Source organism: Trachypithecus francoisi, unplaced genomic scaffold (genome assembly GCF_009764315.1).
Source record: "Trachypithecus francoisi isolate TF-2019V2 unplaced genomic scaffold, Tfra_2.0 Lachesis_group10, whole genome shotgun sequence".
Classification (NCBI taxonomy): domain Eukaryota; kingdom Metazoa; phylum Chordata; class Mammalia; order Primates; family Cercopithecidae; genus Trachypithecus; species Trachypithecus francoisi.
The window spans coordinates 107,280,253-107,302,347 of NW_022681455.1; the positions used below are offsets into that span (position 1 = coordinate 107,280,253).

General features: G+C 41.5%; 2 protein-coding genes across 9 annotated transcripts in view; both read right to left on the reverse strand.

The window, feature by feature from the left end:
- DYNC1LI2 (dynein cytoplasmic 1 light intermediate chain 2) overlaps positions 1 to 638 on the reverse strand; it is a 32,772-nt gene extending 32,134 nt beyond the window's left edge. For both annotated transcript variants that reach the window (XM_033218691.1, XM_033218693.1), the window contains exons 1-2: positions 302 to 638; positions 90 to 163 (exon numbers count right to left, since the gene is read on the reverse strand). In XM_033218691.1, the coding sequence (XP_033074582.1) occupies positions 90 to 163; positions 302 to 408 (181 nt within the window). In that variant the 5' untranslated portion in view covers positions 409 to 638. The remainder of the gene's footprint in view (positions 1 to 89; positions 164 to 301) is intronic.
- A 3,964-nt stretch (positions 639 to 4,602) lies between these two features.
- Positions 4,603 to 22,095, reverse strand: part of TERB1 (telomere repeat binding bouquet formation protein 1) — a 51,880-nt gene continuing 34,387 nt past the window's right edge. For 4 of the 7 annotated variants that reach the window (XM_033218697.1, XM_033218699.1, XM_033218696.1 and 1 more), the window contains 7 exons: positions 21,812 to 21,972; positions 18,932 to 19,275; positions 17,084 to 17,148; positions 16,396 to 16,491; positions 9,157 to 9,306; positions 8,792 to 8,854; positions 4,603 to 4,894 (listed from right to left, as the gene is read on the reverse strand). In XM_033218697.1, the coding sequence (XP_033074588.1) occupies positions 4,671 to 4,894; positions 8,792 to 8,854; positions 9,157 to 9,306; positions 16,396 to 16,491; positions 17,084 to 17,148; positions 18,932 to 19,275; positions 21,812 to 21,972 (1,103 nt within the window). In that variant the 3' untranslated portion in view covers positions 4,603 to 4,670. Of the gene's footprint in view, positions 4,895 to 8,318; positions 8,855 to 9,130; positions 9,307 to 16,395; positions 16,492 to 17,083; positions 17,149 to 18,931; positions 19,276 to 21,811; positions 21,973 to 22,095 lie in introns of those variants that run through there. The other 3 variants (XM_033218700.1, XM_033218701.1, XM_033218702.1) reach the window with 3 other exon arrangements.

Below are 22,095 nucleotides of genomic sequence, written 5' to 3' on the forward strand. Positions count from 1 at the left end.
CTGGCAAGGGGAAGGCGGGGACCTGTGGGAGGGGCGCCCGTCTCGCCCACCCCAGCGCCCCGGGGCAACGCCCCGCTGCCGATGCTCACCGAAGACCAGGATGTTCTTGCCGGACGGCAGCTTCGACCTGGCACGGGTGGACACTTCGCTCAGAATGGAGGACCTGCGGCGACAATGGTGAGAGTGGTCAGCCCCAGGCCAGACTGGGATGGCCCGGCTCGCGATGGCCCCTCAGTGTGTCTGACGGTCCGGCCCAGAGGCCGCGGCCTCCCCGGCCCGGCCCGACCGCCCGCGACCTCACCATAGGCTCTGGCCTTCCTCCTCCTCACTGGTCAGGTCGCCGGCGGCCGCTACCGCGGGCCCGTTGGGACCCAGCAGCAGCTTCTTCTCCACCCCCACCGGCGCCATCTTGCCAACTGCAGCCACAAAGAGGGCCCTCCCCCGGGCCCGCCGAGGACCCGCGAGGACCCGGCCGGGCCGCCCCCCGCTCGCCGTCCCCCGCGCCGCGCCGCCCGCCGACCTTGCCGCGGCGACTGCGCCACCCAGTGTGCCCTCTAGGTCTGCGATGGCCACGGGCTCCCACAGGTTGCGAGGCCGCCGAGGTGGCGCGCGACGGTCAGGCAGCCGCCGGGGCAGCCATGCGCGGGGAGGTGGTGGCAGGGGCGGGCACCGTCTGGACCGAGGGCGCTCTGGCGGCCTCTGCCGGTTGAGGGGCGCAGCGCAGCGCCCCGCCAAGCTGGCGGATTCCGCTGTGCCCTCGGGGGTCGGACAGCCGCATGACCCTAAAGCCTAGGCTTTGGGAATGAGACTGATGCACACAAAAGCGCAATTTATCTGGAGCTCACTATGTGCCAGAGTCACACATTATCTCACTGAATTTTATCTAACCCTTTCACAGATGAGGAACCTGAAGCTCAGAAAATTTAAGAAACCCACCTAAGGACCCAAGGCTAGAAAATAACATTCGATACTTCTAATTTATTCGCCAACCCTGGACTATTATATCATCAACTTGGCCTAACCCTACTCAAGCCCTGCATTGAAAGACCAGCCTTAAGCAAGACGCCAGAATCCTCATAAATATCCTGCTTTTCCCCTTCCTCCTCGGAAGACTAAAGACTTTTAGTGCTCTTGACCGCAGTGCATAAATACACTTGGCTTTGCTTTATTAACATGCTTTTTAAAATGATGTTTTCAGGGAGCCAGCATTTCACACCAGAAGAGGAGCCCTTAACTTCCTTGGGGGCCAGGTGGCAGGTGCAGAGTGGGGAGGAAAACAAAAGGAAAGGGGATGGAAAAGGGAAAGAGCGGAGAGTAACCGAAAGAAAAACATACATTCCATTATCAAGCTTAATTTTAGGTGTGGCCTCTACTTGAGGGCTCTTGCCATTCTCTATGGAAACAGGCTAAGAAGACATTTCTAAATATCACAAGAAAGTGGAATATGGCAGAAAAGCACCACCTGAGTGGGTTTCATATGAGTAGGATTGTGATCCTGACGCCAAAAATCTGGCAGCATGAATTACAGGATAAAACAAATGGGCATATCATCTGCCAAACTGGATGTAAGGTTTAAACAAGACAATGAGAGTGAAAACCCACTGAGTTCCTCCCTTGAAAATCTGGAAAAATCAGGCAAAGTGCCAGAAGTCCTAAAAGAGCAAGCAGTGCTGAATTTTCACAGAAGATGGAGTTGAAAATTACAGTCCAGTGAGCTTAATCAGCACTAAGTGAAATTTTGTGATTAGACACTAAAGGAAAAGAGAGTACCAGATTTACACAGTATCTTTCTTTTTTGCAGGAGTACCAGGTAGGCGGATGCTGCAGATACAGCAAATGCAGATTTCAACAGGGCATTTGACAATTCACATCTTAGATGCGAAAGTGAAATCAATGCTGGATGATAGCATTGAGGCTTATTAAAGACTAGCCCAGAGGTGCCTGATGAAGAGGAGGGACCAGCAGAAGAGGCTGCTAGGGGCCTGCCCAAACCTCCTGCCCTGGCCAGCCAATTCAGGGTGCCATCAGTGACTTGGATAAGAATACAGCAGCAGTAATGGAAGTTGTGGATGACCTGAAGCAGGAAGGGTTGCCTTATCTACTGCTTGACAAACTGAGCAGAGACTAAATCTAACAAGATGAAATTTAGTAGGTTTTTTTTTTTTTTTTGAGACAGAGTCTCACTCTGTCGCCCAGGCTGGAGTGCAGTGGCCAGATCTCAGCTCACTGCAAGCTCCGCCTCCCAGGTTCCCGCCATTCTCCTGCCTCAGCCTCCCCAGTAGCTGGGACTACAGGCGCCTGCCACCTCGCCCGGCTAGGTTTTTTTTTTTTGTATTTTTTTAATAGAGACGGGGTTTCACCGGGTTAGCCAGGATGGTCTCGATCTGCTGACCTCGTGATCCGCCCGTCTCGGCCTCCCAAAGTGATGGGAGTACAGGCTTGAGCCACCGCGCCCGGCCTAGTAGGAACTATTAAAGTCCTGTGGAAAGGTTTAACAAAAAAGCATAGGAAGGCCAGGTGCAGCGGCTCACACCTGTAATCCTTGCACTTTGGGAGGCCGAGGCTGGTGAATCACTTGAGGTCAGTTCTAGACCAGCCTGGCCAACATGGCAAAACCCCATCTCTACTAAAAATACAAAAAAAAAAAAAAAATAGCCAGGAATGGTGGCATGCACCTTTAATCCCAGCTACTTGGGAGGCTGAAGCACGATAATTGCTTGAACCCAGAGACAGAGGCTGCAGTGAGCTGAGACTGCACCACTGCACTCTAGCCTGGACAAGAGACTAAGACTCTGCCAAATAAAGTAAAATTAAATTTAAAAATGCATAGGAATAGGATAGGAAATTATTTAAAATAAAAATTATAATCTAAACGTCATTCAGTAACTATAAGAGTTGGTCATGTAGAATGACAAGAAGCATCTTAGGGTAGAACCCATAAAACTTCACTGATGCTAATAAAGAAGCTAGCCCCCCATGCAAGTCAGGCTGGATTTCTTAGGGTGACATTTCTGGACACATTTTGCAAAGACAGAGTTATCCAGTGTCAGTGACTAAACTCCTAAGGGGATAAGACATTGTTCTGCTGCAACATGAAGTAACTAGGGCTCATCAATATGAAGGATAAAGACATAGAGGGAGAAGAAGGGAAAGTGTAGACACTTCTGAAAAGCTAAAGCAAATAAACATACACTACAAAGAAGTGAACCTGACTATACAATGTGGAAGTATTCAAAGCACTGCATAATTAGTCTTTAGAAGAAGAAATTTTTTTTCTCTCTAGGATACTACAGTAAACAATAGAAGAGGTAACTTTTTTTTTTTTTGAGAGGGAGTCTCGCTCTGTCGCCCAAGCTGGAGTGCAGTGGCAAGATTTCAGCTCACTGCAAGCTCCGCCTCCCAGGTTCATGCCATTTTCCTGCCTCAGCCTCCCGAGTAGCTGGGACTACAGGTGCCCGCCACCTCGCCCGGCTAGTTTTTTGTATTTTTTAGTAGAGACGGGGTTTCACCGTGTTAGCCAGGATGGTCTCGATCTGCTGACCTCGTGATCCGCCCGTCTCGGCCTCTCAAAGTGCTGGGATTATAGGCTTGAGCCACCGCGCCCGGCCAGAAGAGGTAACTTTTTTAAGAGACAGGGTCTAGTTCTCTAGTCCAGGCTAGAGTATGGTGGAACACTCATAGCTAACTACAACCTCGAACTCCTGGGCTCAAGCGATCCTCCCACCTCAGCCTCTCAAGTAGCTAGGACCACAGGGGCATGCCACCGCATCCAGCTAATTTTTAAATTTTTTGTAAAGAAGGGGGTCTCACTATGTTGCCCAGGCTGGTCTTAAACTCCTTGCCTCAAGTGATCCTCCCACACTGGCCTCCCAAAGTGGGAGATTACAAATATGAGCCACCACCACAGCCAAGGAAACGTTTTAATTAACAAAATGTCAAATATTGATTCAGTGTGTGGGAACCTTAAACAGCTTGGGGAACTATTCTTTCTGAATTCTAGGGAGGGACTTTTGTGCCGTATAAAAATACTAAAATCCAAATGTCTCACGTAGTATTTAATGCAATATAATGTCAAATAACGTTTAAAGGCTGGTAATTCTTTTCTCTATGTCATTTAAGCTTAAGGAAAAATAAAAGCATATTCCTAAACAAGTGTTTGATCTTTTTTTTTTTTTTTTTTTTTGAGACGGAGTCTTGCTCTGTCGCCGGGGCTGGAGTGCAGTGGCCGGATCTCAGCTCACTGCAAGCTCCACCTCCCGGGTTCACGCCATTCTCCTGCCTCAGCCTCCCGAGTAGCTGGGACTACAGACGCCCGCCACCTCGCCCGGCTAGTTTTTTGTATTTTTTTAGTAGAGACGGGGTTTCACAGTGTTCGCCAGGATGGTCTCGATCTCCTGACCTCGTGATCCGCCCGCCTCGGCCTCCCAAAGTGCTGGGATTACAGGCTTGAGCCACCGCGCCCGGCCAACAAGTGTTTGATCTTACGAAGGAATTTTATCTTACTAATCTGTACACTGGAGATATATTTGCTTTATAAATCATTGTAATAACTTGATGAGTTTCAGCATCACAAAAACTGTTTAATGAAAACTGTATCCTCATTTCTACATTCCTTCTCATGAGAGTTTAGAAAAATACTTTAAATGTTGTATCTTTCACGGCACTGTATTTTAAAAATCCAAACTAAAGTGACAGTCTTCTTCCAAAGAAGAAGCTGCACACATGGGGCTTTTGGTCAGCTTGCGGTATTTGTGAGCAAGGTCCACAGCCTTCCGTCCTTGCTGAAAGGGGAAAGACCACAAAATTGAATTCCAGTGATTTCCCATTTTCTTAACTCCATTGAAAAGGTAATTTACTTCTTCTTCAGTAAAGTTTTTGCGAACTCTTCTTTTTTCTGTAATTAGGATTGTAGAATATATTAGTATTTGCTGAACAAAGGTCCTGAGATGCAAATAGGTGCTTATTTGGATATGCTTACCTTATACCTAAGGATATAGAGAAATGCCAGGGCTTCTCATCATGTGGTAACCCACTTCAATTTTAAAAACCTGAGTGCCTAATATTAAGCTAGTTGCTATCACTGTGACTTCTGTAGTAATTATAACTTAATTGATAGTGCTAATACAATATCTTCCAATCAAGAAACAACAGTTTATAAACTTTTTTTTTTTTTTTTTTGAGGCGGAGTCTCGCTCTGTCGCCCGCGCTGGAGTGCAGTGGCCGGATCTCAGCTCACTGCAAGCTCCGCCTCCCGGATTTACGCCATTCTCCTGCCTCAGCCTCCCGAGTAGCTGGGACTACAGGCGCCCGCCACCTCGCCCGGCTAGTTTTTGCATTTTTTTTAGTAGAGACGAGGTTTCACCGTGTCAGCCAGGATGGTCTCGATCTCCTGACCTCGTGATCCGCCCGTCTCGGCCTCCCAAAGTGCTGGGATTACAGGCTTGAGCCACCGCGCCCGGCCACATTTGATTGTTAATTCAACATTCCTGTGAGGACAGTTAACAAACATCTTACCGGCCAGGCATGGTGGCTCACACCTGTAATCCTAGCACTTTGGGAGGCTTAGGCAGGTGGATTACTTGAGGTCAGAAGTTCGAGACCAGCCTGGTCAACATGGCAAAACCCTGTCTCTACCAAAAATACAAAAAGTAGCCAGGCACGGTGGCGCATGACTGTAGTCCCAGCTTCTCAGGAGTCTGAGGCACAAGAATTGCTTAAACCCAGGAGGCAGAGGTTGCAGTGAGCTGTGATCGTGCCACTGCATTCCAGCCTGGGTAACAGAGCAAGACTATCTCAAAATAAAAAAAGTAATAATAAAAAACAGCTTGCATATCTTACAGTCTTCCCAAAGGGCTCCATAACTTGATAAAATAGAAAAGAATATCAACACTTGTTACTTTAAATATTAAGTTTGATAATATTTTTAAGAATAAGGGTCTTTTAAAATTTGCTTTTAAAAACACGTGGTCAGCTAGATCAAAACTCAAAATATAGGCTGCACAATGGGGAAGGAAGTTTTTAACTATCTGGTTTTTAAGGAACACTTTCTATAAAGAAAGAATATACAGTTGATATCTGTAAACAAATATTTTCTGGTGATGATTACTAGGAAATAGTTTTCTTTAAGCTTTTTCATTCATTATTATCCCATGTTATCATTGTAGGTAGATGCTAGTGAGGAGTTTTTTGTATTTCCACTTGAGGCTGTTATTTACTTTCGTAGTACTGGGTGCAGCTGTCCTGAGTTACCCTTAGAAAATCTTGTCCTTGCAGGCCAAGACAGCCATTTGTTTACCTATTCTAAGAGCCATAGCAGACCTTTTAAAACAGATGAGAAAAATCTTCCCAGCAGAAGGTTATCAGTGTAAACAATGTCTGATTATTGCTTAATAGTATTATTTAGAATGTAAGCTCCATGAGGGCAGCAATTTTAATCTATTTTATTCACCATTGTATCCCCAGTGCTTAGAATAGTATCTGACACACAGTAGTAGTCAATAAATACTTGTTGAGAGAACAAAATTATTGGTAAAACTATCTCAAAACTTATCAATGAAATTACTCCTTCATTTTGGGTGTACTGGAAAACTGTGGCTATCCAAGAAATAGGTTTCAACTTCCCTTGTTAAATGATTTGAACTCATAATAATCAGGACTAGACTGGTTACTATAACTTTCAGGATACTGAGCCCGGGAGCTGATCATGTAAAGCCCCACTTTTCCATTGTGGCTGCCATCTCCCTGAATTTTATACTTACCATCTGTGCCCAAATCCTCAAAGATTCCTACAGCAGAGTACTGAGCAGCCTGGAAGAAGGAAGCAGCTCTCTACACCCCAAGCTCCCCGCTCTGTGACTTATTTAGTCTTAATATTAGGTATTAGGGAAGAGTAAGGGAAAATGGGCAAGAGGACTTAATTCTAAGGACTCTTTATTTTTCAAGCCCTCTCAAAACACCAATCCATCCTAAAATAGAGGCTTGGGGAAATCTGTAAATGCTTAGTACAGTGGTCCCTTCTCAGAAGAATGGGCTCAAATTTGAGTATAAAGTATAATTAAATGAATAGTAGTGAGTGTCCTAAAAAAAGGTAAATTTATTAAGAGGGGAAAAAAATGGCAACACACCAAATATTCCTGGCCTACTTGTGAAAGAGATGTAAGAATCACTACTTTCTCAAGATTCCTTTCTAAATACTAAAAAGTAGGCCAGATTATTTGGTTTTAGCTAAAGCAAGTTTTACCTACAAAAAAAAAAAGTATGTTTTTTTCTGAGCTCAATGTCACTTAATAGTATATAGGACCCCTGTATATAATCATTGTATAACCATTATTATGCACATTTCATGAAGTTCTGCAAATTATTTTACTATGCAAATAGATTATAGCATATTTTTTGTTGTTACATACTTGCTTTGAAGACATGTTGTTGAAAAACACCTATTATTAATTTGATGCCAAGCCCTTGTCAAGAACAAGGTCTCCAAGTGCATGATGTTTCTATGAAAAAAATACCCATTTTCTAATCATTACTACAGAAAACATTACTTCAGAAAGTGGGCTCATCTGTAGTGGTACTATACTTAATTATAATTTGCATGCAGAACTTTTAATCTAGAAAAAGATTCAGATATAAAAAGCAAATTTGCAATTTCCTTGAAAGTTCTGCCAGTGAAAATAGCCAAATAAATATATGTGGCAAAATGCTTCCTGAATGTATCACGTTCAAATGTCTAAATAACAGAGTGGCTCTATAGATGTTACTAATTAATATATCCAACCTATTTTAGTCTGCAGGTATTAACTCCACATGAATAAAAGAAAATGATAATGTTATTTAAGCTTCTGATAAATCGGAAATGGTGATCAATGCGAAATGTTAACCCTATAGTTAAATTAAAATTCCCATAAATAAACTAATTGTTTAAGAGACATTTTTATTTTTAAGCAGAGTTTTAAGGTTTATACTATTTGTCTCTTCAATTTTTATTGTTTCAAGCACTATAGTTATGAAAAAAACCTCCTGCAAAGTCTCTCTGAAGCGCTTGTGCATAATAATTTTGTTCTTAAAATAAAAACGTGAGGATAGAATAAGGGCTTCTGAAGAATGGCTTTTTGAATCTAAGTTCTGCTACTTACCAACTATTAATAATTATACCTTACAATAGGAGCAAATTAGTATCTAACTTACAATATTACTATAGGAACTAAAGGAAATAATATCTATACACCATCTAACACCTAGCAGGTGCTTAATAAATGTTAGTATCCTCCTGCTCCTTCCCCTGCTGGCAGGCAATGAGTGAGCAAGCAACATGAAGGGAAGAGGAAAGTCTCTTTTATTAGGGCTGACCCTCATCAGAGGCAAGGTTTATCATTTAAGATCCGTTAATAATGAGACTGAGAACAACCACTCAGCTGTTCTCTTCTTTCTCAGGAATATATGAAATTTAAGTTCATTTAAAAATTAAATATATTCAGCCAGGTGCAATGGCTCATGCCTGTAATCCCAGCACGTTGGGAGGCCAAGGCGGGCAGATCACTTGAGGTCAGGAGTCTGAGACCAGCCTGGCCAACATGGTGAAACCCCATTTCTACTAAAAATACACAAACTAGCAGGGCGTGGTGGCACATGTCTGTAATCCCAGCTACTCAGGAGGCTGAGGCAGGAGAGTCACTTGAACCTGGGAGGCGGAGGCTGCAGTGAGCAGAGATTGCTCCGCTGCACTCCAGCCTGGGTGACAGAGCCAGACCCTGTCTCAAGAAAAAAAAAAAACTAAATTAAATATATTCACTTATTCTTCCAGGGGTAGTAGATTCATTACTGAGGCGTCTTCTACGTGGGGTCAGCAGAATTTCTGAAAAATATGGAAAACATTTAGGACACTTAGCATATCAATCTGAGTAATAGCATATCAATTCCATTAGTATATTTCCTTTATTCCCCCGTCTAGTGGGAATACTTAGATAGATTAGGAAGAATTTTTAAACTAACAGTCTAAGACTACTCCCTGGGTACATCTTGAATTACTGGTTGCTTAGAGACAGATTTTCTTTTTAAGATTATTTTACCCTCTAGTTTTTGATATATTTAATGCTTTAGATAATAGTTCAGAAGGTATAGCCATAATTACAGTTTTAAAGCTGCTGAATTAATTACTTTTGTTACAGATAAGTAATTTCCTTAGTTCACTTTTATATCTGTCTTCAGCTTCCACAATGACTTTGTGACGATCACATTGGTATGGGCAAGAGTGCAAGAGCTTGCTAAAATTTCGGCTATTCAGGGATTTTTCTACTGCTATGCAACCTAAAAGAAAACAAATTCAAGTTATGTGTAGATGTCATAAAATATCTAGTAACAAATCTATGAAAGCAAATATCTATATGATGGTAACTGAAGTAAAATCAGGAACTATAAACACCTCAAAAAGCTCAAAATCATGTGAAGGAGTAAAGACAACAAATACAACAGAGTGAAATAAGTGCTGGGAGGGAGGTATGGACAGACAGTTATGATGCTTTAGAAAAAGAGCATCTAGGCTGGGCACGGTGGCTCACGCCTGTAACCCAGCACTTTGGGAGGCTAAGGTGGGTGGATCACGAGGTCAGGAGTTCAAGAACAACCTGGCCAATATGGTGAAAGCCCGTCTCTAACTAAAAATACAAAAATTAGCTGGGCATGGTGGCATGCACCTGTAGTCCCAGCTGCTTGGGAGGCTGGGGCAGGAGAATCACTTGAATCCAGGAGGTGGAGATTGCAGTGTGCCAAGACTGCACCACTGCACTCCAGCCTGGGCGACAGAGCAAGACTGTCTCAAAATAAAAATAAAAATAAAGACAGAAAAGAAAAGGAAAAGAGTATCTAGGCTGTGCACAGTGGCTCACACCTGTAATTCCATCACTTTGGGAGACCGAGGTGGGCTGATCACAAGGTCAGGGGTTCAAGACCAGCCTGGCCAATATGGTGAAACCCTGTCTCTACTCAAAGTACAAAAAGTAGCCATGCATGATGGCAGGTGCCTGTAATCCCAGCTACTTGGGAGGCTGAGGTGGGAGAATCACTTGAACCTGGAAGGCAGAGGTTGCAGTGAGCCGAGATCATACCATTGCACTCGACCCTGGGTGACAGAGCAAGACTCTCTCAAAAAAAAAAGGAAAGGAAAAAGAAAAAGCATCTAGGGCTGAGAGTGGTGGCTTATGCCTGTAATCCCAGCACTTTGGGAGGCCAAGGTGGGAGGATCACTTGGGCTCAAGAGTTCAAGACCATCCTGGGCAACATAGTGAGACCCTGTCTCTACCAAAAAAAAAAAAAAAAACCAAAAAACAAAAAAATTAGCCGGGCGTGGTGGCACACATTTGTAGTCCTAGCTACTTAAGAGGTTGAGGCAGGAGAATCCCTTGAGACCTGGAGTTCAAGGCTGCAGTGAGCCATGATCACGCTATTACACAGAATAAGACCCTGTCTCTTAAAAAAAAAAAAAAAAAGGTTGGGCTGGACGACCCATGCCTGTAATCCCAGCACTTTGGGAGACCTATGCAGGCAGATCATGAGGTCAGGAGATGGAGACCATCCTGGCCAACATGGTGAAACCCGGTCTCTACTAAAAATACAAAAATTAACTGAGTGTATTAGTGCGCCCCTGTAACCCCAGCTTACTAGGGAGGCTGAGGCAGAAGAATCGCTTGAACTCAGGAGGCAGAGATTGCAGTAAGCCGAGTTCACGCCACTGCACTCCAGCCTGGCGATAGAGTGAGACTGTCTCAAAAAAAAAAAAAAAGAAAAAGGAATATCTATTTTGTCTGGTTTTGAGCAAGAGTCACTGTTAAGGGAAGATATCCAAAAGAAGTGATCCTTAAGCTCAGTCATCTTTTTTGTTTTTAACATTATGTAAAATTTCAAACACTGAACTCCCATGTATCCATCATCCAGCTTCAATAATTATTAACTCATGGCTAATCATGTTTTATTTATACCTCTACCTACTCAGCTCTGTCCCCATGTATACACTGGATTATGACACTTATAATTTACATTAAAGTATCATTTCATCTGTAAATACTTCACATGCATCCTTAACAGATAAGGATTTTTTTTTTTCCTGCGACAGGGTCTCCCTGTCACCCAGGCTAGAGTGCAGTGCTATGATCACAGCTCACTTTTAGCCCAGGCTGGAGTGCCAGTGGTATGATCACAGCTCACTTTTAGCCCTGACCTCTACCACACCTGGCTAATTTTTTATTTTTTGTAGACATAGGGTCTCCTTATATTCCCACGGCTGGTCTCAAACTCCTGGGCTTAAGTAATCCTCTCACCTCGGCCTCCTAAAGTGCTGGGATTACAGGTGTGAGCCACTGCACCCAGCCAGGATGTTTTTTCTGAGATAGTGTCTCACTCTGTCACCCAGGGTGGAATGCAGTGGCGTGATCTCAGCTCACTACAACCTTAACCTCCTGGGCTCAAGCAATCCTCCCACCTCAGCCTCCCAAGTAGCTGGGACTACAGGCATGCAACACCACACTCAGCTAATTTTTGTATTTTTTTTTAGAGATGGGTTTCACTATGTTGCCCAGGCTATTCTCGAATTCCTGGGCTCAAATGATCCACCTGCCTCAGCCTCCCAAAGTGCTGGGCTATAGGTATGAGCCATCACCACGCCCGGCCAGGACTCTTTTTTGTAAACACATAAAACTATTATGACACCTAAAAAATCATGCTTAATATAACCTAATATCTAGTGTTCAATTTTCCTCATCAATTCAAAAATTTCTTTTGAAAGTTAGTTGTTGGAATCATGATCCAAATAAGATCCACCATTACTTTTTTTTTTTTTTTTTTTGAGACAGGGTCTCACTATGTTGCTCAGGCTGGACTTGAACTCCTGGGCTCAAGCAATCCTCCCACCTCAGCCTCCCACGCAGCTGGAACTACAGACACACACACCACCGTGCCTGACTTACATTCGGTTAACATATGTCAAGGTGCTTTTAATCTATCAGTTCCCCTCTCTTCCTTGTCATTTACTTATTGAAGATACTAGGTCATTTGTACTATAGTTTCTCAAAGGCTAAGTTTTGCTGATTGCATCCTAGTCTGGTCCTTTAAAATGTTGTTGTGTGTCCTATAAACTAGTAATTAAATCTAAATGATTGCTCAGATTCAGGTTCAAGTGTTTTTACTAGAATTCCATGCAGGTAGTATTGTATGTTTCTTACTGTATCATATTAAGAGATACATATTGTCTGTCTCTCTTTTTTTTATTTTTATTTATTTTTTATTTTTTAATTTTTTTTTGAGATGGAGTCTCGCTCTGTCACCCAGGCTGGAGTGCTGTGGCCGGATCTCAGCTCACTGCAAGCTCCGCCTCCCGGGTTCACGCCATTCTCCCATCTCAGCCTCCCGGGTAGCTGGGACTACAGGCGCCCGCCACCATGCCCGGCTAGTTTTTTGTAGTTTTTAGTAGAGACGGGGGTTTCACCGTGTTAGCCAGGATGGTCTCGATCTCCTGATCTCATGATCCGCCGGTCTCGGCCTCCCAAAGTGCTGGAATTACAGGCTTGAGCCACCGCGCCCGGCCTCTCTTTTTTTTTTTTTTTTTGAGACGGAGTCTCGCTCTGCCGCCCAGGCTGGAGTGCAGTGGCCGGGTCTCAGCTCACTGCAAGCTCCGCCTCCTGGGTTTACGCCATTCTCCTGCCTCAGCCTCCCAAGCAGCTGGGACTACAGGCGCCCGCCATGTCGCCCGGCTAGTTTTTTGTATTTTTTAGTAGAGACGGGGTTTCACCATGTTAGCCAGGATGGTCTCGATCTCCTGACCTCGTGATCCGCCCGTCTCGGCCTCCCAAAGTGCTGGGATTACAGGCTTGAGCCACCGCGCCCGGCCGTCTCTTTTTTTTAAAAAAAAAAAATTGTAATTGGGCAGCCTCTTGAGCCAATAGGGTTAGACAAACTTCCTCTTTTCTTAAATATTAAGAAAGATCAGCAGCAAACCACGTGGCACATGTTTACATATGTGACAAACCTTTACATCCTGCACATGTATCCCTGAACTTAAAATAAAAGTTGGAAAAACATTTTTTAAAAAAAGATAGATTGGTAGGTTCAGGTAATGTCAGCCATGTCTGTCCATTATAAAATTCTCCATCAGTTTGTCACCTAATTGTATTAGTGGCTCATTCCTAAAGGACTAGAAGTTGGCCATGCAGATAGTTGGCTGAAATGAAGACATTTCAGTACAATAAAGATGTGCAAAACCATTGAAGTGTGAAAAAGCATAGTGTTCAGAGAATCATGGACACTCTAATATGGCTAGAGTACAGAGAAGTGCAGGAGAAAAGGTGGGGCTGGGGAGAGTTGCAGGGAACCAGACCAAGAAGAATCTTGAAAGCCGTGCTAAGGAATTTTAACTCTCTTCAAGGCAACAGGGAGGAACATAGAAATAAAAGCAGGAAGATGACACAATTTCACTTGTCTTGTAGAAACGGCACCTGAAGGCAAGAGGATCAGTTGAGAGGTTACTTTAGTAGTCCAGAAAATAAATGAAGGGATTTTGAAACAAAGCATTTGCAGGGAGAATGGAGAGATTTCTGATGTAAAATTAGCAGGGTTTGATGAATGAGCTGTTGGGATAAGGGAAACAGTTTAGGATAACTCTCAAGAAATTCAGTACTTGCATAAATGGCAAAGTTTGAAATAACCATAGCACATTTCTAGCAGATTCAGAGTAAATGTACAGTAAATTTTAACAAGTGGAAGCAGGACAAAATTCCATACAACTTTGAAAGCCAGGCAGAGAGCTTGATTCAATGGGTTACAGAGAAGCACAGAGGGTTGTTTAGCATGATGACACGATAAAGCACATATTAAGAAGATAAGTTAACAGTGATATGCATATTATAGTTGGGAGTTGGAGATGCTTAAGACAAAGACTGCTAGATAAAATTGCTGTGATAATTTAGGCATGAAACGAAAAGGGCCTATGTGGCAAAAAAGAACAAAATCTGATAGACTAGAAATAAGGGACGGAATGAGAGAGAACAGTCATGGATGATTCAAGACTTAAAGTCTGGGAGACCAGACAAATAGTGGCAACACTGACAGAAATGCAGTGAGTGGGGAGGCCAATTTAAAAGGAAGAAAGATGCTGTGGATGTTGTGTTTAGGATACATTAAGCTTAAAGTAACAAGAAGATATTCAAGTGGGTATGTGCTGAGAACTACTGGAAATGAAAGAAGAAGGCCCAGGTTAGAAGCCAAAAGTCAAGATACATATTTGAAAACCATCAATAAAATGATAGATGATGCTACAAAAGTAAATGTAGTGAAAGAACTGAGTAAGTGCTATAGACTAGGTTTTGAGGAGAATACATGTGGCAATCTGGCAGGAAGAGAAAAATAAAGGTGAAGACTGAGTTCTATTCATCTTAGATTCCAGTGCCAGCCAAGGACTAAGCACTCCATAATGTTTGTGGAATGAATGAATGGTAACTAGGGAAGAAAGGAACAAGGAAAGAACCATCTCATACAAACTAAGGGATGAAATGGGGTTAGCAGTTACAGAACATCCACTCTGCCACCTAGAATACTTTTGACCAGAGATTCCCAAACTTTCTAGGTTCATGGCACCTATAAGCCAAAAGAAATGCCTAATGATTCTGTCAGATCCAAAACAACTTAATAAGTATTTATGTTCTAACAACTTAGTAGCCTTTTAAAAAATAATACAATTAAATTGAAATAAATATTTGTACTTTATTCTTATTAAATACATTTTCTTTTTTTTTTTTTTTTGAGACAGAGTCTTGCTCTGTTGCCAAGGCTGGAGTGTAATGGCAGGATCTCAGCTCACTGCAACCTCCACCTCCCAGGTTCAAGCAATTCTCCTGTCTCAGCCTCCTGAGTAGCTGGGATTACTGGCACATGCTGCCATGCCCAGCTAATTTTTTGAATTTTAGTAGAGATAGGGTTTCACTGTGTTGACGAGGCTGGTCTTGAACTCCTGAGCTCAGGTAATCCACCCGCCTCAGCCTCCCAAAGTGCTAGGATTACAGGCATGAGCCTCCGCACCCGGCCTATTACATTTACTTTCTAATGGCATATGTGCATCTGTTGGGAGGAGTGAATGAATACTTGAAAGGATAGCAAATCAAACAAACTTTTGGGTATTTTTTTAAGATGAGGAGAAAAGAGCATAGTTCAAGGTGGAACAAAAAGAGTTAATGAATAGAATGGGAGTAAAGAGAAAGATTTTGCAATTAGTATTAAAATGTGGAGGAAAAAAAGATATGGGACTCAGCTTATGGCTACACATCAGTTTTAGAGGAATAGAGATAACCTCTTCATCCAAGAGGGAAGAACAATGACGTTCTGAGCCGAATACAGAGAACCTCAATTTCATCCATAGAGCAGAATACAACAGCAAGATGAACAAAGAGGAAATACTGGGGTGTGAAGGAGGAGGAGAAGGGATGGAATAAGTATTGTGGAATATTTACAAGACCCCTGCAGAAAAAATAAATAATGGACATGAAACACTAGAAATATTTACATATTATAAATATAAAAATAGGTATTTTAAAAACTTAATGCCTATGTTTACAGGATAATCCAGAACGCATACCTAGTAATAACTGGTTCTCTGAAAACATTAAAAAATGTTTACTTTACTCAGTAAGGTTAAATTTATAGATGGTATTATGACAAAAAGATAATAAAGTAATAAAAAGGTACTAACTGTGTTGATTCATACATACAAATATTGGAAGCTCAGCCTGATGCTGATAAAAGGTGTTTTGTTTTTTGTTTTGTTTTGTTTTAATTATAGAGACAAGGTCTCGCTGTGTTGACCATGCTGGTTTGAACTCCTGGCCTCAAGAAATCCTCCAACCTTGGCCTTCCGAAGTGTTGAGATTACTGCTGCCTCACCTGGCCCAGATAGAAGATATTAATTTGAATGCTTTGATACTCCATAATATTATTTCTCCAAAGGGAACAAAGTAAATCATATGTGTAGAACTATTATAAATTCTACTTAATTACAATAAGTGCAGTGGCTCATGTCTATAATCCCAGCACTTTGAGAAGCTGAGGTGGGCAGATCATTTGAGGTCAGGAGTTCAACATCAGCTTGACCAACATGGTGAAACCCTGTCTCTACGAAAACAAACAAACAAAAATTAGCCAGGTGTGGTGGCGAGCACCTGTAATCCCAGCTACTTGGGAGGCTGAGGCATAAGAATTGCTTGAACCTGGGAGATGGACAGTGCAGAGAGCCAAGATCTTGCCACTGCACTCCAGCCTGGGTGACAGAGTGAGACTCCGTATCAAAAAAAATAAAAAAATTGTAGTTAATATCATAAAAGGCTTTTACTGTGAAACAACTGCAATTAAAAAAATACTTACCTGAGCACCTATACGTCAACATTTTGGAACAACTGGGAGTTGCTAGAAAACTGACTACTTCTTTATTTATTATATCTGAACATAATGTAAATGGATCTGGAAAAAAATTGCAAAATGAAGGATTTTTGGATTAATGAAAAGAATCAGATATTTTAAGGATTTATTAAATATCAAGCTTTTCATAAACCTTAGCCTAGTACTATGCCTCTAGTCATGCTGGTGAATAAACAGAAAGATTCTGGATCTTGATGGAAGGCATTTACAACAGGAAGAGTCAAAGGTGTGGCTTATACTTTAGAGGGCCAATATACCAATGGACTTTTTTTTTTTTGAGATGGAGTCTCACTCTGTCGCCCAGGTTGGAGTGCAGTGGTGTGATCTCACCTCACTGCAACCTCTGCCTCCTGGGTTCAAGCAGTTCTCCTGCCTCAGCCTCCCGGTAGCTGGGATTACAGGTGCCCACCACCACACCTGGTTAATTTTTGTATTTTTAGTAGAGATGGGGGTTTCACCATGTTGGCCAAACTGGTCTTGAACTCCTGATCTCAGGTGATCCGCCCACCTAGGCCTCCCAAAGTGCTGGGATTACAGGCGTGAGCCACTGTGCTCAGCCAATGTACATTTTTAGCTATATGGTTACCTAAATATCTGTTTTATTGAAAAACCAAAGAAACATTTTTAATCATACCTGTTACTGGTAACTGCTGCTTTATATTTTTGGCAATGTGAACTGGATGTTTAAAAACATGGTCACTAAAAGAAAATAGACACCAGATTACTAAAAGTGAACATACTGTTTGGTGTGTGGACCAATGTTTCTGTAAGCAGTGTTGTGATTTTCAGAGTTTTATGGGCAAAAGCAACCTGGAATCATGATCGACTAAAATCTACCAAATTCTGCCAAAGTAGGGCCTGCAACAATTAAAGCCTTGTTTCTAGAGCTACAGTCAAATAAGACTCCAGAGGGCAATAGTATTGATGCCAGATGAAACTTGGAAGAAAAAGATTATAAAAAGAAGGAAGTAGGAGAGATGAAGGCAAAAAGGAGAGAACAAAATCAGTGGGAGCAAAAATGAACATGTGTACAGGATGGCAAAGTGCTAACAATAATCATTTAAAGACCTGAATTTAAAAATCCTTCCTAACCCCCAAAACATTTGTGTGTTTGAACCCTGTAGTCCTTGATGAATAAATACAAGTTTTGATTATACTGTCACAATGATAATAGTACAGAAAAAGGCAAGAACTGTAGATCAGGTAGCAGGCATAGCAGTAGCTTTACAATTACAGCTATCTGTCCATGTACATATATTTGTAGGAGGGAAAAAGCATTTCAAAGAGATAAAAATATTAATAACTTGGCTGAGGTAGAAATATGGCTAACCCTAGCTGCGTGCAGTGGCTCACACCTGTAATCCCAGCATTTTGAGAGGCTGAGGCGGGCAGATCTTGAGGTCACGAGTTCGAGAACAGACTGACCAACATGGAGAAACCCCATCTCTACTAAAAATACAAAAAATTAGCTGGGCGTGGTGGCATATGCCTGTAATCCCAGTTACTCAGGAGGCTGAGGCAGGAGAATCCCCTGAACCTGGGAGGCGGAGGGTGCGGTGAGCTGAGATTGCGCCATTGTACTCCAGCCTGGGCAACGAGAGCGAAACACTCTCTCTCTCTCTCTCTCAAAACAAAACAAAACAAAACAAAAGGAAATATGGCTAACCATATAGAGGAAAGAAGGCTATGGGTATGGAAAGCTTGGGATGGAGGTCAAGCAGGCTGGCCCATGACCATATCTTACTGCTTCCCAATTCCCATACCTGAGAAATCAAGTTAAAATTAACATCAAGAATGGTCTTGAAACAGATAAAAGGGGTGGTACTGATGTAACCCTTCTTCTTGGTACTTAGTTTACCCTTCAACCTGCCCAAAATGTAGCAGCATCCTCTTCATTTTTCCTAAGTACTGTAACCATCAGAAGAGCACAACCTAGTAAAGGGTTTAAGAAAAGCTACAATCCCGGGTCTAGCCCCACAAACTAACTGCAAGGGAAAAAGACTATGTTCTAGAGACAAAGTGCAGGGAACAAACAAAAGGGCAAACCCAAACCAAATTTTATTGACATCCTATTCCCTTTATCACATTCAATTTAAAAACTAGTTTTTGCTATACTGCTGACAGATTATCAACGCATGCATTGTTACTTCAAGTAAAGGGTTTCTGTTTAGGTTTTATTTTCTGAGTATCCTTTCTAAAATTCAAATATGCTACGCCACTTAATTTAAAATCCTCAATCACTCCCTATACCCTGGGAGTTAAACCCCAAAATCCAGAGTATGACATTGCAGGGCCCTAGATGAACTGGCCCATACCTCCCCGTCCAAACTCCTTTCCCAACACTTCCTACTTCAGGCTCTTCCCAAGACCATGTTTCATCATGTCGTTTCTACATGCCCGTTATTTAACAGTGTGGCATACTGTAGTACACAATAAATACTCGCTGAATAAATAAAAGTTACACATAATTATTAAACTATACCTTGATTGAGAAATAAAATTCTTTTTAAAAGTAGTTTCTTCACGTAAGTTTTGATTGCAGCTTGACTTGGCTTTATATAAAGACTTATTTTGCTCACTCTCTCTACAACAAGTATGGACTGGATTTGCACTCTTCAATAGTGTCTTCATTTGGTCATCATTTGTACATGCTTTAGACATGGCTGAATGGGACTTATAACTCTGCAACTGTCTAGAATGGCTTTTATCCTCATCTGCTTTGGTAGCTCGACCAATATGATCTGCATGGAGATGTTTCCATGTATTCTGAATATTCATGTTCATAGATGAAATATTATCCTGACAGTTTTCTCTTTGTATTTCTTCCTATAGTGTAAAAATGACAAGAAAATAATTTCAATATAATGCATTCCCTTTATAACCCAATTTATATTTCATTTAAATAATGAAGAATGAAGAAAAAGTTTATGATTACCAATAGAACATATATGATAAAAGTCAGTTTACATTAGGAAGAAAAGGGAGTTTATTCGTTAAACGATATTGGGACAATTGGGTAGCCATCTGGTGAAAAAATAAGGTGAATATCTTACAGCTTATACAAAGATAAAGTCAAAATGAAACAAATATATTTAAATACAAAAACAAAGTCATATATGTTCTAAAAGGAACCATTATATTTTAATATTCTCAAGGGGTATAAGACCTTTCAAAGTATTACCCAAAATTAAATAATAAAAGAAAACTAATATACTCAACCACATAAAATTTTTTTTTTAAATTCTGCTAGAGATCAAAAACGTTACTCTGGGCAGGGATCTCAGGAATAAAGAACCAGAAGCAAAACCAAATTACAATCAAAACACCCAGAAATAATATGTATAAAGCATATCTTAAGCAACAGGATATATATATATTTTTTTTTTTTTTTTTTTTGAGACAGGGTCTTGCTCTGTTACCCAGGCTGGAGTGCAGTGGCATGATCACAGCTCACTGCAGCCTCGACTTCCTGGGCTGAAGCAATCCTCCCACCTCAGTCTCCTGAGTAGCTGGGACCACAGGCATACACCATCATACCGGGCTAATTGTGTATTTTTTGTAGACACAGGGTTTTGCCATGTTGCCCAAGCTGAAGGATAATTTTTAAAAATAACATTTATAAAAAGTTACTACAATGAAATATGAAAAAGATCAACGATAGCACGAAAAAGCAGGCAGAGAAGATGAACAGATAGTTTATAGGAAAGGAAATATAAATAGCTCTTAAACACAAGAAAAAATGTTCCATCCCACTTGAGATAAATAAATACTAAAGCTACACTGAGATATTTTTCTTCATCTATTACACTGACAAAGATCAAAAGGCTGTGGCGAAATATGTACTCTTAAACATTACTACTGGGAGTGTAAGTTGATATAACTTCTATGGCGAAACAATTTGACAGTATCTTTCATAATAAAAACTATGTCTATCTAGATATCTGAGAGGTACTATTATTTTCTCCATTTATCAATGATGAAACTAAAGCACAAAGAGATTAAATAACTTGCCTAAACTTCCCCTAAAGTTCCCAGCATCCATGAATTTGGGTATCCGTGGGAGGTCCTGGACCCAATTCCCCATAGATACCAAGGGTTGACTGTACTTTAAACGGGTGAACTGTACGGTTTGTGAATTATATATCATTAAAGCTGTTACAGAATACACACACACACACACACACACGGGTACATGTGTAGCAGGTATTTAGAGTTGTTTCCAATGTCCATCAATAAAGGACTGGTTAAATCAATTATGGCACATCTGCCATAGTGAATACTACTCAGACAATTAAAATAATAAAATCACGGCCGGGAGCAGTGGCTCAAGCCTGTAATCCCAGCACTTTGGGAGGCCGAGACGGGCGGATCACGAGGTCAGGAGATCGAGACCATCCTGGCTAACACGGTGAAACCCCGTCTCTACTAAAAAATACAAAAAACTAGCCGGGCGTAGTGGCGGGCGCCTGTAGTCCCAGCTACTAGGGAGGCTGAGGCAGGAGAATGGCGTCAACCCGGGAGGCGGAGCTTGCAGTGAGCTGAGATCCGGCCACTGCACTCCAGCCCGGGCGACAGAGCGAGACTCCGTCTCAAAAAATAAATAAATAAATAAATAAAATAAAATAAAATAAAATCACTATATTATACTAACTTGGACACTGTTTTTATTTTTTTTAATATATGCATATACAAAGACACAAAGCATGCATACATAAATATATTTATATAGAGAGGAAAGACGTTATTAGATTATTACCACTTTTCTCTTTCTTGAACCCCAATTATTCAGATGTTAGATCTCTTGGCTCAATATTCCATGTTTCCTGTCTTTTCAGTCATCATTTCTACTTTTTAAAAATCTTTTTTTTGTTTTGTCAAAGCATGATTCTTCAAGTATTACTATGGAGTTTTCCATTTAAAACTTTAAAAAACAACTTGGGAAGAAAAAATTTTTTACCCTCCAATCTCTACTGTTAAAAAATATTGGCTGGGCATGGTGGCTCACGCCTGTATTCCCAACATTTTGGGAGGCTAAGGCAGGCAGATCACTTGAGGTCAAGAGTTCAAGACCAGCCTGGCCAACATGAGGAAACCCTGTCTCTACTAAAAATACAAAGAAATTAGCTTAGTGTGGTGGTGCACATCTCCTTGAAAGGCTGAGGCATGAGAATCACTTGAACTTGGGAGGCGGAGGTTGCAGTAAGCCAAGATCACGTCACTGCACTCCAGCCTGGGCAACAGAGCAAGACTCTGTCTCAAAAAAAAATTTTTTTAATGTATATGTCACTGTAGTATGGAGAAAAAAAGACATTTTAAAAATGTGAAAAAAGTTCTATATATTCTTTAAAACAAAGAATCCAACCTCATTTCCTTCTCTTTCAAGCTGCTCTATTCTGTGTAGAATTTCCTTTGCTTTCCTCCAGTGCTCTTCAAGATTCTTCTCTTTCACATTTATGTCCTTTAATTGCTGTGCTTCCTTTTCATCAAAAGGATATTCTCCTAGACTTAGAGATAATTTCTCAGCTTTGTAATATGGGAAAAACACAATGAATGAAAGGTTAAACACTTTATATGTAAGGACAACCTCATACCCCACTCTCTCCTTTCTCTAAATTTTTCCATCCAAACTATCTTAACAGCTTAATT